Here is a 16,305-nt window from a genome sequence, read left to right as displayed (position 1 = left end):
ACTTGTGCTAAGGTTATCCAACATGTGATTTTTAAAAATCAGGGACTGGGCCGGCCCCGTGGCTTAGTGGTTAAGTGCGTGCGCTCCGCTACTGGGGGCCGGGGTTCGGATCCCAGGCCAGCACCGACACACTGCTTCTCAGGCCATGTGAGGCCGCGTCCCACATACAGCAACTAGAAGGCTGTGCAACTATGACATACGACTGTCTACTGGGGCTTTGGGGGAAAAAAATAAATAAATAAAAATTAAAAAAAAAAAATCAGGGACTGATGAAGTAAATGAATATTCCATAAGGATAGATAGATGCTCGCATGCTAGTTCCACTCTAGCCCCTCTTGACACGTCTTCATGTCGTATGTCCCGTTAGACTAAGTTCAATGGCATTGAGCCATCTTTCCTTCATGGTTTGTTTCCTGAGGGCACCATCCAGAAATGACACGTAGAGGGCACATGGCCACTGCAGTATGATGGGTATGGTTTTACCCCTCAAACGTCGGGACGGTCCCAAAACTTGCTGGTGAAGATGAGCACCCAGAGCAACGGCATGTGGTAACAGCTCAGGTCACAGATGTTCCTGAGGGAAGGCCAGAACAAGTGCTGGCCCTCCACAACACCTCCCCCGCCACACCCATTTATCAGCAGTAACATCACTGTCCGAGCTTTTGAAAAAATTACCCCTCTATACAGCAGTAATGAGAAACAGGGCTCACAGAAATACAAGCACATGAGCCACCGGTGATGTGGCCCGTCCCCAGCAGGCCTCCCTGGCCCCCGGGCAGGCCCGAGACCTCAGCAGCCAGGCTCTATGCTGTTGCACTTGAGTTGCCCACCCTTAACAAGGCTCTGCTCCACTCCTGCCTCTCTTGGTTCGCCTTCTTGATTCTCTGCCTGCCGCTATCCTTATGTCCCCTTCCACTCTGCGTGTCTTTCTTCTACTTCTCATCTTCTACTTCCTCATTGTTTCTCTTGATCATCTCAACCTATGGCTTAAACCAGTGGGTGTCAAACTTGACTGCACATTAGAATCACCCAGGCAGCTTTAAAAATGTCCAACGCCGGGCTACACCATATATCAATTAAATTAGAATCTTTCAGGGTAGGACCCAGGCATCAGTTTGTTTGTTTGTGTTTTATTAACTCCCTACATAATTCCAACGTGTGGCCAAGTTTGAGAAGGGGCAGCCTTAAGCCATTTTGATTCAAGGATGCAGAATTACAAATGTTTGGTTCATCTTCTAAGTCAGAATCATCCAAACTTATTCTAGCAGATGTGCCCACATTTAGAATTGGGGGAAAGGATTCCACCATAACTTGTGTGTGATCTCAGCTCTCAGACTGCATATCCTATAAAGGCTCAGACAGATATTTGAGTGTCATTCTTTAATGGGTGGGCACAGTGCGGTGACTCCTGCTTGGAATACATTTGTCTGAAATAAAACCATGTTATCCCAGGAATGAAACCAGGTCTTTTATCATCAAATCTCCTTCGTTGGGAAACAATATGGCATTCCTTTGTATGTGGCTAGTGTTCAGTGCATAGCCGGTGAGCATATGTAACCCATTGAGTAAAAATAGTGGTTATCATTATGTGCTACAGGAAAAAATGTCCCTTTTCACATTACAGTAAGGGAGTCTTATTGCATACCTCTCAGGAAACCTAATAATGTGTTACATGAATTTTCCATGGGAAGGAACAACTGGTTAGGAAATCAAATACTATACTTCTAGACAGTGACATTCAAACCTAGGACTCCAGGGAAGCCAAAAACTGCTCTGAGTATGGTCCCAGCAGGATTGAAATACCTCCTCAAAGCATACTGAGCAAATTCCCATGATGCCAGGCCTCTTGGAAAGTTTCTAGGGGTCAAAGGCCACTGCAGCTGCCTCCTTCCCCTCCTCTCAACCACTTGCTCAAGTGGAAAAAATGTTTAAGTTACCACAGTTCTCAGTTATACTGATTTCCCCTCTGGGGAAGTCTAATCCTGGGTCCTAAGATGGGATGCCAACTGTACTGCAGTGTGGGATTTGTCTTCACGTCCCAGGTATTTGCCAGCGCCTTGTTCAAATTAAGAACTGCACAGAGCAGAAGAGCGAAAGGACAAGTGAAGTAATGGTGGGGGCTGATAGGGGTGATGAGAGGGTCATCACAAGTGTTAGGGAGGCATGTGAGGTGGGAGGTATCATGCGAGCCATGAAAAGCTCCCAACAGGGAAGTCACAAGAGTTAGACTGCCCACCATATAGGCTGCCACCGCAGCTCCGTGCTCTCCTCAGAGGTTGCTGGCTGGTATAACACACCCCCTTCCTGCACCTCCGGAGAGGACTGAGCCATAGAGCACAGCCTGGGGCCCTATTTTATATCTTGAGAGGCAATTCTTGGAACTTACATGGAGCAAAAACCTTTCTCACTTGGCTTCTGTGTCCAGATGAGGTGGAGGAGGCCACATGCATTGTGCACACAAGTGAGGACCTGGAGCTTCAAGAACACTTTTGCAATTGCCTATGAAAAGATCATGGCTCCTTTTCTACTTGTCCTCAACTCCTACTGCCAGCCACTTGATGGTTATACTTGGACATCGTAATTTTTCCAAAGGCCACATACTGTGCTGTCCGAAGAACATGACATTTTCAAACGGCTTAGCCTGTGCCATGGATGCCTATACAACCTGACCAGTTAACTCAACAGAACAAAGACGAATCCTTGGAACAAAGGTGCACCAGAGGATGAAAGACATTTGCCTTCTGCAGTCTCTGGATACTTTTCTGCAGCTCAGCCTCCCACCAATGAGCTTTGATTTGCTTCAGAATCAAAACTCTTTCTACTTAAATTCTCCGGAGAATATGGTCTTTTTTTCAAAATCCCCATTCTAAACTTGGGCCTAGTTGGTACTGTCCTTTAAAACTACATTTCCTCTTAGCAAAAAGGTTATAATCAGAAACTTTAAAACCAGTATGTTCTCATTTGCACAAACAAGTCAAATCAGTGCATTAAATAGAACAATAATAAGAGAATGCAGTCAGGTAAATTTTCATGAGCTGAGACTCTGCAATAGAAGCTCCTGGTGGAAAAATGATTTAATATTTTATTACAATGAAGCATTTTCATATACACTATCTTATTTCATCCTTATAGCAACTCAATAGGAAAGGTATTATTACTGTTCTCCATTTTAAGAAGAAACTTAGTCTCAGAGAGATTGAGTTGTGCCCACGATACCATGGCCAGAACACAGCAGAGCTGAGACTGGAATCCAAATGATCTGCACTTCTCTTCCGCACGCTGTTTACCGTTTCATATCTGAGAACTGGCAACTTGGTGCTGCACAATTTGGTTTAGAGATTGCCAATTTATAAGGAAAAAACAGATGCGTTTTATGTTCTAGAAAAGTTTCAACCCTCCCTTCAAACTTCGTTGCTTTAAAAATAGGGAGTTCTGTTCAATTTACTTTTTAAAGCTCTTAGTGAACTGTTTCTTTAAACTGCTTTAAAATAGTAAAAAAGAGACATCACGTGGTTAAGCAGAGTAAGCTACTTTAAGAATATAGATGCTTTTTAAGGGAATAGAGTTAGACTGGGGGGGGGGATGGGTAGGTGGTAAAACAGTGTGAAGGATGTGGGGCAGGGGTAGCAATAATATTCTAAGAAATTATTTTCTCTGATAAACTGTAACCATGAGTTGGAAAAGGAACTAATTTGCAAAGTCCTTTTTTTATTAATAGTTAATAGAGTTAATTTTGTTTCCTTTAAGAGGGCTTTAAAAAGCATTCTGTTCATTATCAGATACTTCTTTCAAGATCACTGACTTGCAAATCCTGGGCAAGTTACAGTCTCACAACTCAATCTAGACATAAAAAGGTCACAGAAATCTGACCTGGAGGTGACAAGTGTGTGAGCCACCCATCCCATTCCATTCCAATAATGTCATCTTACCCATTTATAAAAAGAACTATTCTGCTAACCCTCAGAAATGTGGGATGGGTTTTTTGGGGGGAGTGTGGGCCCAAGGGTTGTGGCAAACTTAATTTCTTGTTATCGGGAAGGAAGCAGCTGTAAAGCAACAAATAGTTTTCTTTCCAGAGGCTGATGGAGACCCTCCCATCAGCGGGGTGCACTCAGCAGGGTGCACCAGCCGTGAAGTGCGTTTCCTCTGAACTCCCACAGGAAGTTCAAAGTCAGCGAGGAATGGCCTCTCATTTAACAGTTTTTCCAAGGTGAATTAAAAATCAGTTTATTTGGTTTTTCTTGTTTTTGTTTCCAGTCTATTTTTTAGGCATCACAAATATTTCTAAGTGGAGGAGACAGTTGGGTGGAAAGCACTAGTTCACTGCTTGAGGTGCCAGAAGTCTCCAAGACTGGCTTCTCAGAGACCTAGACCCTCATTTTGGCCATTAGCATGTGGCCTCAGGCAAGTCCCCACACATCTTTGGATGCAGTTCTCGTGTTTCTACCTCCAGGCCGAGCTGTGGGCTGAAAGTGACAAGACCTGGATTCTCACTCTGGCCTGACTAATTCTGATAATCACTAATTCTGATAATTGTGATAGTGCAGGACAGGAATCTGACTCCAAACACAGGGCAAGTCACAAAGCCTGGGAGGACACAAATTTTAGGCAAATGCTCATCGGGCTTTTGCGAATTCAACCCTCCTTTCTCCTCAATCTCTCTTTTCCCAGTAAAATGTGATCTACTCGTACTCCTCCTTCTCCTCCTCACACACACACATATACTCAGTCAAATAAGAAATAAACGTTCCCTGCTAACATGTCAACTCATAGAATAAATGAATGGAAAGGTGAAAAGCTACTTCAAATTTGCAGAGCTGGTGGGAAGGTTAGGAGTACGACTCCATTTTGAAAAGGGACTCACTTTTTCCCACCCACTGCTTCCTGTTCTGAATCAGACAGGCTGCCTCCTCTGCCCAGAAAGACCATTTCCCCACTCCAGCCCTCACATTAACTGGGACCTCCAATCGTATGCTGTGTTCTAGAGATTAAAATGGACTTCTCACAGGAGATAAGTTACTTAACAAATATGCATTTTATTTTCAGGAGAGTTCGTGCTTTAATCACCACGCTATATACCAAAGGTATATATATACACTTCTCACTTAATCCTCACAACAATCCTGTGAGGCAAGAATCAAATCAATTAAATGGCTTGCCCAGGGCCACACATCCGATACCTAATGCCATCAGACCTCAAACCCAGGCAGCATCAAACCTGCATCTCCATCTCATGCATCCTCTCTCCTAGGAAGAATGAGGCTGACTTTCAAATGGTTTATGTGAGCCTTGCAAAAAAAGTACATAACATTTACCATATAATATACCCCCAAACTTTTCCTTGCCACATAAACAAACCATTGATACCAAACTTAGTAGTAGGATAGCATTTGGCAAAAACAGCACTTTGATGCAGAAGGTTGGGCTGGATTTGCCAAGAAAAATGGGGGTAGGGGAGATGAGAATTGGGATTACAGATCCATTGATTACAGTGCCTTCTGATTATCCGATTCAGGACAGGAATCTGAGTCCCAACTCAGGGTAAAAACATGAATTTAGGTGAATACCCAGTAATTAACCCCCAGTCTGTTCTGAAGGGGCAATGTAGCCTCTGATTTTTTAAATTTAAATTTTAGGCTATCTGAGAATAGCAGTGAGTATTCCCTGGACTAAAAGCACCTTGCATCCCCCTCAGGGATGTTAGATTAAACCTGAAGACCCTTCCTTTAGTCTTTAGTTTCCATTCTAAATGTTACTGCTTCTAGGACATGTATTTGACACCTATCTGCCCAATAAAGTCTCGGTCGAACTCAGAGGGGTTTGGAGTATTGACTCTTACTCGTGTACATGTCTGCTTTCCTAATTTACAGCCTTTGTACTGTCCTTGCATTCCACAAAGGTATTCTCTCTTCAATTTTCCTTCAGCTGGGAGATGTTGGTTTTCCTTTTGGGAGGTCTTTGGCCCACTTCTTTTTTTTTATTTATTTTATTTTTTAATTTTTTGTTTATTGCAGTAACATTGGTTTATAACATTGTAAAAATTTCAGGTGTACATCATTGTACTTCTATTTCTGCATAGTCCCACTTCTTATTTATCATTGCTTCTCCATTTATCCACCACTAGCAGCAGACCTCCCCTCTTTGTGGACCCAGCAGCACACACATTCTCTGCTCTTGCAGCATCCACACGGCCCCCTTCATTCCCTCCTCCCAGAGCACTAAACTCTGCCTTCTTTATGGGTCAGCAGATCTTCCAAGGTCTTTGACCCACAACTCACTTGAGACTTGGCATTTCTCTTGTCACTGTAGCCTTTTAAGAAGGTGTTTCTAATTTTCATTGTTTTTGGTCACTGGGTAAGACACCCTCCAAACTTATATCAACACCACTACTCTGCTCTGCATTCTTGGCATTTTTATGAAGGACGTGGAAGCCAGCTGACAAGAGGTGTTGCCCTCACCCACCTAAAACTAACTTTAAGAGAAAAAGAGGCAGGTACAGAAGGAGCTGCTGATACAAAAATTTTCACTATGCAAATATTTTGTCCAGGAAACAGACCCCTCAATTATGTTTCCAGGAAGCCACCTCAATCTTTTTTAAAAGAATAGAGATCACTTAGGAAAAGAAGGAAAGCTAATAAATGAAATATCACAAGTCACCCTGTTATGAATAAATAGAAGGAAATGAAATCTTAGGGCACGACATGTGCCAAGGTATAATAGTTCATTCCTAGGAAATAGAAAGTGACAGCTCTGCTAAATACAAAGCCACATTAATCCAGAGCAGAGGGGCTTTTACCCAGTTCTCTGAAAGGTAGGGGAGGAATGTCCACCCATGTCTACCACGGCATGTTCATAATCCCCATCTCTAAGTATGTGTGAGAAGAAAAGACAGCCTCTTTTCCTCAAACTCTGAGAGTTCAACTATAAAAAATCAACACACAATAGATGAGATAAGACATATTCAACAGGCATTTTAGAGACAAAATATTTCCCACAGCAAAAGCAGAGAGTGCAAGGACTCTCCAGTAACCTTATCGATCACATTAGCATATCTATAGAAAGAATGTGTCATTCAGAAAGGGGATTTGGGGTGGAGGCTCAGAGAAGAAATGAGATTGGAGAGGAGCACTTTGGCAGCATGATTCTCTGTGTCCAGAGGGGAAAGTGCCCTGACTCAGCAGTGTGAGGTCTGGGCCACCGACACACATTTCCCTTAATGGAATGATGGACCGTCTGGCTGTCAGAGCAGATGCCAGCACACACTGGTGCCTTAGACACACTCTTTTCACTCTGAGTCTGACATCACCATGTAACCTCCTGACCCAGTTATGGTCAGACTTCCTATTTAGTTTTCTTGTGGAGATAAAGTATACTGATTCTTGGTCCACTTGGGATACTTGTTCCACTTAAGAGTTGTCTTTTTCAAAATGAGTTAACACATTGACATTCTGGTGTATATCCTTCAATACCCTGTGAGTTTGCATAATGTAAATTAACATTCTTAAATTCCATGAGCTCCTAGGCACTGTCATGACTAGTTCTGTACCTATAAGTCTGGGGACCAGCCCCTTAATGGTGGTAAATTCTCTCTAACCCAATCCAGAATAATAATGATCGAGTATTGCATATCTACTATGTACTTATACTTTATTCATTAAATCCTCATACTGCCCTTTCGAGGCAGGAATTATTATTTCCATTTTATAAATGAGGAAATTAAGGTTTAGAGAGGCCCAATGGCACACAAGTTGCAAATGACAAGGCCAGATTTCAACCCCAAACTGTTTCCTGTTATGCTAGAAGAAGTAATTCTAATCTCACGTTACCATCAACCACAAGGCAAACCAGAAGCCAGCAAGACTTCTTTTCATAGCAGTGTTAAAAGGAAACAACAGGCCCAAAATGGAGTCACTTGTGCTAAGCAAATCAAGACTTAATCCCTAGCCTAATTGCAGTTACAACTTTCCCCAGTAATGTAGTATTAACCAGTCAGTGTGGAATTTTCTGGTCAGTACCATTGAGGTAATCTTTTCCATCACCCAAAGGAAGATGAGTTAATCTGCCACATAGACCCCTTCTGTCCTCCACAGGTAGGTTACTGAAGCCTGAAATAATCTTTCTCGTTTATGACTTCCTTGTCTTGTCTTTAAAAAACCTTTCCCTTTCTATAGCCCTTTGGAGCTCCTCTCCACTTGCTAGATGGCACACTGCCCGATTCATGAGTCGTTCAATAAAGTCAATTAGATCTTTAAAATTTACTCAGTTGAGGGGCCAGCCCAGTGGCATAGTGGTTAAGTTTGCACACTCCACATCCCAGGCACGGAGCTATACACCACTCACTAAGCCATGCCATGGTGGCATCCCACATACAAGAAATAGAGGAAGATTGGCACAGATGTTAGCTCAGCAACAATCTTCCTCAAGTAAAAAGGGGAGGATTGGCAACAGATGTTAGCTCAGGGCTAATCATCCTCACCAAAAAAAAAAAATTTACTCAGTTGAATTTTTGTTATTTAACAGCAGGAAACAGGGCTGCCCTCCCCAGAAGTTAATCTATCACCAGGGTCCTGTCAAAACACATCGGTAGTGTGGATTCTACTTTCAGTCCTCAACAGACAAATGCCAGTGTTCTGAGGCTGGGCTTTGGGTTCCAATGCCACAGTGAGTTCAAAACCTTCAACACTCTTCTGGACACATGGAATAGGTCTAATGGTTCTGAGCCTTCCTACCCATCTGAGAAACCAACCACCATGTTTCGGATGACTGCTTGCTTTACTGAAATCTTGACCCAGGAATGGGCCTATGCCTAGAGTTGGCCAATAATAATAAAAATCATAGCAGCATCTGTTGTTACCATGCAGAGTATTTCATTTAATCTTTCCAATCACCTCATAAAGTAGATATTTTAATCCCATCTAAAGATGAGGAAACTGCATCTTCAATGAGGTTAAGTAATTTGCCCAAGGTCACACAGCTAGAAGATGACAGCCCTGGAATTTAAACCCAGGTCTGATCTGACTCTGGCGCCCATGCTTTGAGCCACTCTCCATCACTGGCCACCAGAGAAGCAACGTCTGGTTAGATGGCCCCAAAGAGGAACCAGATAGCCCAGAACACTGCAGAGAGTTATTAGAGCCCGGGGACATGGTGGGACCACACCCACAGCTGTGTTTTGCACTTGGGAGGAGCTGCTGTTGCCCTGAGCAAGGGCTCACTCAGTAAAGTTTGAGGAATGAATGAATGTAGGAGTGGATGTCCCATCATAGACTCTCTATGGAGTGAGTGATGAGAAGACCAGCTTACTTGTCCCATCTTGAAAACGATGTGGCTTGATTAACGACTCCTAAAGTTTCAGCCAACTTGAACATTCTCAAACATTATAAGATTTAGTTGCCATATGAGGCAGCTGAAACCTGATTAACGAAGAAATATTCAAAAAAACAAAAATAAGCCTAGGGCTTGGTAGGTCAAGGTATTGATGCTCAAGTGGAACCAGGGGCATCTAGACTCTTTTCTGGCTCTTCCATTTATCAGCTCTGCTACCTTCGGAAAACTCTTACTATAAAATAGGGCTAGTGAGCTCTCTCACCCTGTTCTTGCGCAGAGTAAATGAGCTAACATAGGTAAAACACCTGGATCAGTGCTTGGTTTGTAAGAATGAGTAAAAAAAAATGAACTCCTTTTCCTTTTCCGTGAGCAATTCCCTCCACCAAGAGCTGGTTTCCTGGGAGTAGGGAACTTCTTACTTTAAGGCATTAAAAGTTACAACCCAAATCTTTTCCAACAAAGGAACCACCCCGATCACAACCCGAAACACTAAAGAAAACAAACAGAAGAAATTTGTTTTGATGATGGTGGTGGTGTAGGTGAGGCTAGCGGAGGGAAGGCCACCTAAAGCTCCAAGCCACTTGCTGTCTCTAGTCCCACAACGAGAGGCTTCATAGAGCTCTGACCACATCTGGAATCAGGGTCACTTTTCATCAAGCCCAGAAATTTAAGACGTACAGTGAGGCGGACCTCTGCCAAGCCAATACCTGCTGGGAAAGCCAGTGTTTCAAAAGGGGAGTAGAGTGTGAAACGTCTTCACCCAACTTCCTCCTCACACGCCACAGGGGGGTGGGGAGGCAGAAGGATCACACGGCGCTGCAGGGGGGTGGGGAGGCAGAAGGATCACACGGCGAGGTTTAAAGAACAGGCTACCCAACCCAGCGCTCTCCCTGGAGGTGCGGCAGGGCGGGGTGGGCCGGGGCAGGTGTGGGAGTAACAGTGGGGCGCTCGCTGCCCAGCCTACCTGCGCACCACCAGCCTGAGCGTCTTGTAGGATCCTTTCACCAGGGAAACGGCCTCCCGTCTGGAGCTGCTCAGCGCGACCTCGTTGATGTGCACGACCTCGTCCCCGGCCCGCAGTTTGGAGCTCACCAAGTCCGCTTTGCCCCCTTCTTCGATCTGCTCGGAAAAAGAGAAAACCATGCGTGAGCAGCCCTGCGCCCTGCCTGGACACCCGCAGACCTCGACACACCACCTGCGACCACACCCCACTGGCGCCCAACCTGAGAGTAGGCGGCGTGCCAGAAGGCCAGACAGCCTCCTGTCTTCCACACCCTCTAGCACCCAGCACCCTGCCTGCCCGCAGAGGGCGCTCAGCAGCATTAGCTGAAGGGACGAAGGAACTCAGTTTCCATCCAAAAGCCACTATCCTACGGTGCTCACCACCCCACCGCCCTTTACATCTTCAACTCCCCAAGTCCACTCAAAGCAACTGTTATATTCCTTTAGAAGCTGAGTTCTTCTTACCTCATTTTTTGGTCTAAAATTATAATTTATTGGATAAAGAAACTGTGGCACACCCAGACAGTAGAATGTTACTCAGCACTAAAAAGAAATGAACAATTAAGCCATGAAAAGATATGGAGAATCCTTAAATGCATGTTAACTAAGTGATAAAGAAGCCAATCTGAAAAGGCTACGTACTGTATAATTCCAACTATATGACATTCTGGAAAAGGCAAAACTATAGACACAGTGAAAAGATCAGTGATTGCCAGGGTTGGGGGGAGGGAGGGATGAATAGGGGGAGCACAGAGGATGTTTAGGGCAGTGAGACTACTCTGTATGATGCTCTAAGGGAGGATATGTAACATGATAGCATAGAATGTACACCACCAAGAATGAACCCTAATGTAAACCATGGACTTGGGATGGTAATGATGTGTCAGTGTAGGTTCATCAGCTATAACAAACATACTGCTCTGGTGGGGGATGTTGATAATGGGGGAGGCTATGCAAGGAAGGGGAGAACTGGGGTATATGGGAACTCTCTCTACTTTCTGCTCAATTTTGCTGTGAACCTAAAACTGCTATAAAAAATTGTCTATTAAAAAACTATAATTCATTCAACAAAGTCATTCAACACTTGCCTTATGCCAGAAATTGTTCCAGGTGCTGAGGCTGTAACAGTGGACAAAACAGACAGAAAGCCGTGCTTATCTGGTGCTTACGGCGGAAATGGGGAAGCAAACACTAAACATAATCAACAAGTAACTGATGTAGGACGTTAGAAGTTGAGGACGTGCTTTGGAAACCAACAGAGCAAAATAATGCTTTATTCAGCACCATATGCCAATGGGTGCTTGTAGGATGTCAATAATGATGAAAGGGAATAAAAAGGGAAAAAATAAAATAGAAACAAAAAATAAGTAAACAAAACCTGACCCATATTTTCTCTTTTTTCGATAATTACTCTCCAGAATTGCCCACATTTTCAAAAACCTTCAATAGGTCTTAACATATATAAAATGGACCAAATTCTTATAATGAATTTTTAAATTTCGCCCTTGCTAGCTATCTTATTTTTAACTATTAAAATAATGTATGCTAAAATAAATAATTTAATTTATTAGTAATGTTTACTAATTTATTAAATCATTACATATTCATTAATTTATTATAAAGGATGAAAATAATACAGAAAGTGAGTCTTACCCCTGCTCCCTGGTGCCACTCTCTAAAGGTAACCACTGTTTACAGTTTAGTTTATGAATTGCATATGTATATTTTTTTCTTTTTACAAAACTGATATCACACTATATGTACCTCCTGAACCATCTTTTGGCATTAACAGAGAGACATTAAAGTGAGATGGTTGTGAGTTTGAGGAGTCTGAACAAACATTTTTCCAAAGAGGATATACAGATGGCCACAGGCACATGAAAAGACGTTCAACATCACTAATTAGTAGGGAAATGCAAATCGAAACTACAATATCACCTCATGCCTGTCAGAATGGCTTTCATTAAAAAGACAAGAAATAACAAAGTGGAGATAGAAATAACAAGACGATGTGGAGAAAAGAGAACCCTCATACACTGCTGGTAGGGATATAAACTGGTACAACCACTATGGAAAACAGTACGGAGAGTCCTCAAAAAATTAAGAACTACCGTATGATCCAGCTGTTCCACTTTTGGGTATTTATCCAAAGAACATGAAAACACTAATTTGAAAATATATTTGCACCCTTATGTTCATTGCAGCCTTATTCACAATAGCCAAGACTTGGAAACAACCTAAGTGCCCATCAACAGTTGAATGGATAAAGAAGTTGTGGTATAGGTATATATACAATAGAATACTACTCGGCCATAAAAAAAAGGTGAAATCTTTCCATTTGCAACATGGATGGACCTTGAGGGTATTATGCTAAATGAAATAAATCAGACAGAGAAAGCCAAATACCATATGATTTTGCTCATATGTGGAAGATAAAAAAAACAGCAGCAACAACAAACAGACACAAACACGGAGATTAGATTGGTGGTTACCAGAGGGGAAGGGGGTAGGGGAGAGGGCCAAAGGGGTAAAGGGGCACGTGTATGCAGTGACGGATGGCAACTAGACTTTGGGAGGTGAACACAATGTAATCTACACAGAAATCGAAATATAATGATGTACAGTTGAAATTTATATAATGTTATAAACCAATGTTACCTTAATAAAAAACTTAAAAAAAAAAGAGTTTGAGGAGTCAGATACCCTAACTAAGAGGAAGTCACTTATTCTCTGTAGGCTTCCAACTCCTCATCTATGAAGTCGGGACAATCATAGCACCCACTTCACAGAGCCACAGTGAGGATTACTGAGATGAGCTACCTAGATGGGTAAACACAGTTCCTGGCTTGTGGTAAAATTTCAAAAGTAGTAGCTATTGTTTTTATAAATCACATATCATGAAGATATTTCCATTCATAAAATATTCTACTATATGGGGCCGGCCCGGTGGTGTAGCGGTTAAGTGCGCGCACTCAGCGGCTGGCGGTCAGGGTTAGGATCCCCGGCGTGCACCGAGGCACCGCTCGTCAGGCCATGCTGTGGCGGCGTCCCATATAAAGTGGAGGAAGATGGGCATGGATGTTAGCCCAGGGCCAGTCTTCCTCAGCAAAAAGAGGAGGATTGGCACGGATGTTAGCTCAGGGCTGATCTTCCTCACACACACACTAAAAATTCTACTATAACATCTTGGTATGAACGTAACATGGTGTATTTAGCCATCTTCTATTGATGATCATTTCCTCTTTCCTTTCCACCCTTTTCATCCTACTAACCTTCCCTGCCAATCTTCCCAAATACACTGGGCACACTCTAACCTCAAGGCCTGTACACAAGTTGCTCAGGTTTCCTTCTACCTGAATGGCTCCCCCGGATCTGCAGCACCCTTGAGCCACCTATAAAGACTGCAATGTACCATTATGCTTAAGAGCTGGTGCTCTGGAACCAGACTGTATGGCTCTGTCATTTACTAGCTGTGTGACTTTGAGCAGGTTATTTAACTTTATTGTCCTCAGTTTCCTCTCCTGTAAGGTGATAGTACTTACCACAGAGAGTGTTGTAAGAATTAAGTGAGTTCATCATTTACTGATTAAGCAAGTGTGTAAACAATGCCCAGCACAGAGTACATATTCAATAAAGGTTAGCTCTAATTACTACCCATCCCTTGAGGCCAAGTTCAAGGGATGTCTCCTTTAAGCCTTTCCAGGTCTCTCATCAATAGCCACCCCATCCCCTTGCCCCTGCAATCTGTCCTTTAAGAAGTAATCCCTTGGGGCCGGCCCCTTGGCTTAGCGGTTAAGTGCACGCGCTCTGCTACCGGTGGCCGGGGTTCGGATCCCGGGCGCGCACTGACGCACCGCTTGTCCGGCCACGCTGAGGCGGCGTCCCACATACAGCAACTAGAGGGATGTGCAACTATGACGTACAACTATTTACTGGGGCTTTGGGGAGAAAGGGGGAAAAAAGGAGTAGGACTGGCAATAGATGTTAGCTCAGGGCCAGTCTACCTCAGCAAAACGAGGAGGATTAGCATGGATGTTAGCTCAGGGCTGATCTTCCTCACACACACAAAAAAAAGAAGTAATCCCTCTTTCCCCTATTTTCAGAGAATCAAATGAATAAAATAATACATAAACTGTGAAGTGACTTCTAAATAGTTTGTTATTTTTATACTATTTCAACATGCTGCTTGTGGTCATCACACCCTGGCTTTTGACAGAAGTATTTATGTCTGTGCCCGTTCCCTGACCACAGTCCCACCCCATCCCCGGCGTGGGCTGTGTACTCTTTGAAGATTGGAACCATTACTCCGTCTTTACTTACCCCAGGATGCCTCCCCAGAGCTTTGCACATAGGACCTCCTCAGAAAATATTGGTTCACTCATTCAACAGATATTTACTGAGCATCTACTGTGTGCCAGGTGTGGAGCTAAAAGCTGGAGCTACGAAGATGAACACCACAGATGTGGTCCTGCTCAAACGGCAGTTTGTGGAATTGAATCCTCTTTGTATTATTTACCAATATTTTCAATAAAATGAGAATGAAACGAGACCTAGGAAATGATCTACTTCTTATGTAAAAAAAGGAAGTCAAGAAAGCTCATTTGTATAGTTTATATTATGTCCTTCTTGTGACTGATTAATGTGAAAGCAAACATTATGAGGAAGAATGTCATACAAAGAGTTTCATTGTTGTTCACTGGTCTCATGAACTATCTCTATAACCCTCTGTATTTACAGAGTTTCACATCTCTCTTCACTTTGCACAGAAATTTTAGGTTTAAAATGCTTACTTTTAAAAAGTCAATTAATATAATTGTTTATAAATTTGAAAAAAGTGGGGGCTGGGACGATTTTTTGAAATGGTATTTATTTATCAAACATTAGTTGGGCACCTACTGTATATTTAGATTCTCAGATCTCTCCATACTCTCTCTTAGTGATTCATGCTGTCTTGGGATTTAATTATTACCAGAGATAACTTTTAGATCTTTTCTCTAATACTGATCTTTTCCATAAACCCCTATCGTGTATTTTCAGTTTTTTTCCTCTTCCTCCATTTTTCCTCCAAATACCCCTCCTTCATCATGAAACTTCTCTTTATCAACCCAGACAGAATCGCTCTCTTTCTCCTCTAACTGATTTCTGCCTGTCTTGAGACAAGCCACATCACCACCTTTGTTGTGGTGGGTATTGCTGATCATGCCCTATTCCCTCTTCTAGGTTTTAAACTCCTTGAGGTCAGAAACTGGGTGAACACACTCATTCTTTTACTCACCCACAGACATCTTTTGAGCATCTACCGCGTGTCAGGCACTGTTCTGGGCCTGGGGAAATGTCAATGAAGGAAACAAACTGTATTCTCTCTGAAATTTACATTCTAGTATATTTTAAAAATATTTCATACCTATGTATTAAAAAACATGCACATTCACTGAGGCAGGTCAGAGAGCCCACCAGGATAAAATCAAGGCTGGATTCCTTCTGTTCTTAGGGTCCTTAAATTCATCCATATAAATAACTCTCCCTGGGAGGTCAGGCAATTTCTAGGGAATCAAAGGAGCCCTGGGAGGTTTGCTTGGTCCTAGGACTCCCCCAGGGGCTCTACTTCAGAAGGTAGAGTCCCAGTAGCCCCAACTGAGGCCTTGAATTGAGCGAGTTTGGCACGAGGTATAGACCCCTCGTCTAACGCATTTCAGCTAACTGAATTAAGGGCTGCTCTATCAGTTTGTGGATTACTTAGGACCCTCATGTTCCCCTCCTCCTCCCTTGATGCTGCTGGTCCTTTCACCGTCTTTCTGTTTGGTAGCATCAGTGTCAGTGGCTATCCTGTTTGTTGGCCACTCACGTAATAAACCTGGTTGCCAAGAAAGTTGAAGCTATTCGCTAAAACAAGGCTGTGAATTACCTTAATCCATTTGGTTGTCTCCATTTGTTATCACAAATGATAAATTGAGATACTGAGCTGCTTTTGCTGGT

General features: G+C 43.0%; 1 protein-coding gene across 6 annotated transcripts in view; it reads right to left on the bottom strand.

Annotated features, from left to right (window-relative positions):
- SHROOM3 (shroom family member 3) overlaps positions 1 to 16,305 on the bottom strand; it is a 316,032-nt gene that overhangs the window by 183,727 nt on the left and 116,000 nt on the right. For all 6 annotated transcript variants that reach the window (XM_058547303.1, XM_058547305.1, XM_058547304.1 and 3 more), the window contains exon 2: positions 10,292 to 10,446. In XM_058547303.1, coding sequence (XP_058403286.1) covers positions 10,292 to 10,446 — 155 coding nt within the window. The remainder of the gene's footprint in view (positions 1 to 10,291; positions 10,447 to 16,305) is intronic.

This window comes from Diceros bicornis, chromosome 8, assembly GCF_020826845.1.
Source record: "Diceros bicornis minor isolate mBicDic1 chromosome 8, mDicBic1.mat.cur, whole genome shotgun sequence".
NCBI lineage: Eukaryota > Metazoa > Chordata > Mammalia > Perissodactyla > Rhinocerotidae > Diceros > Diceros bicornis.
This window is presented reverse-complemented; position numbering and strand designations above follow the sequence as displayed.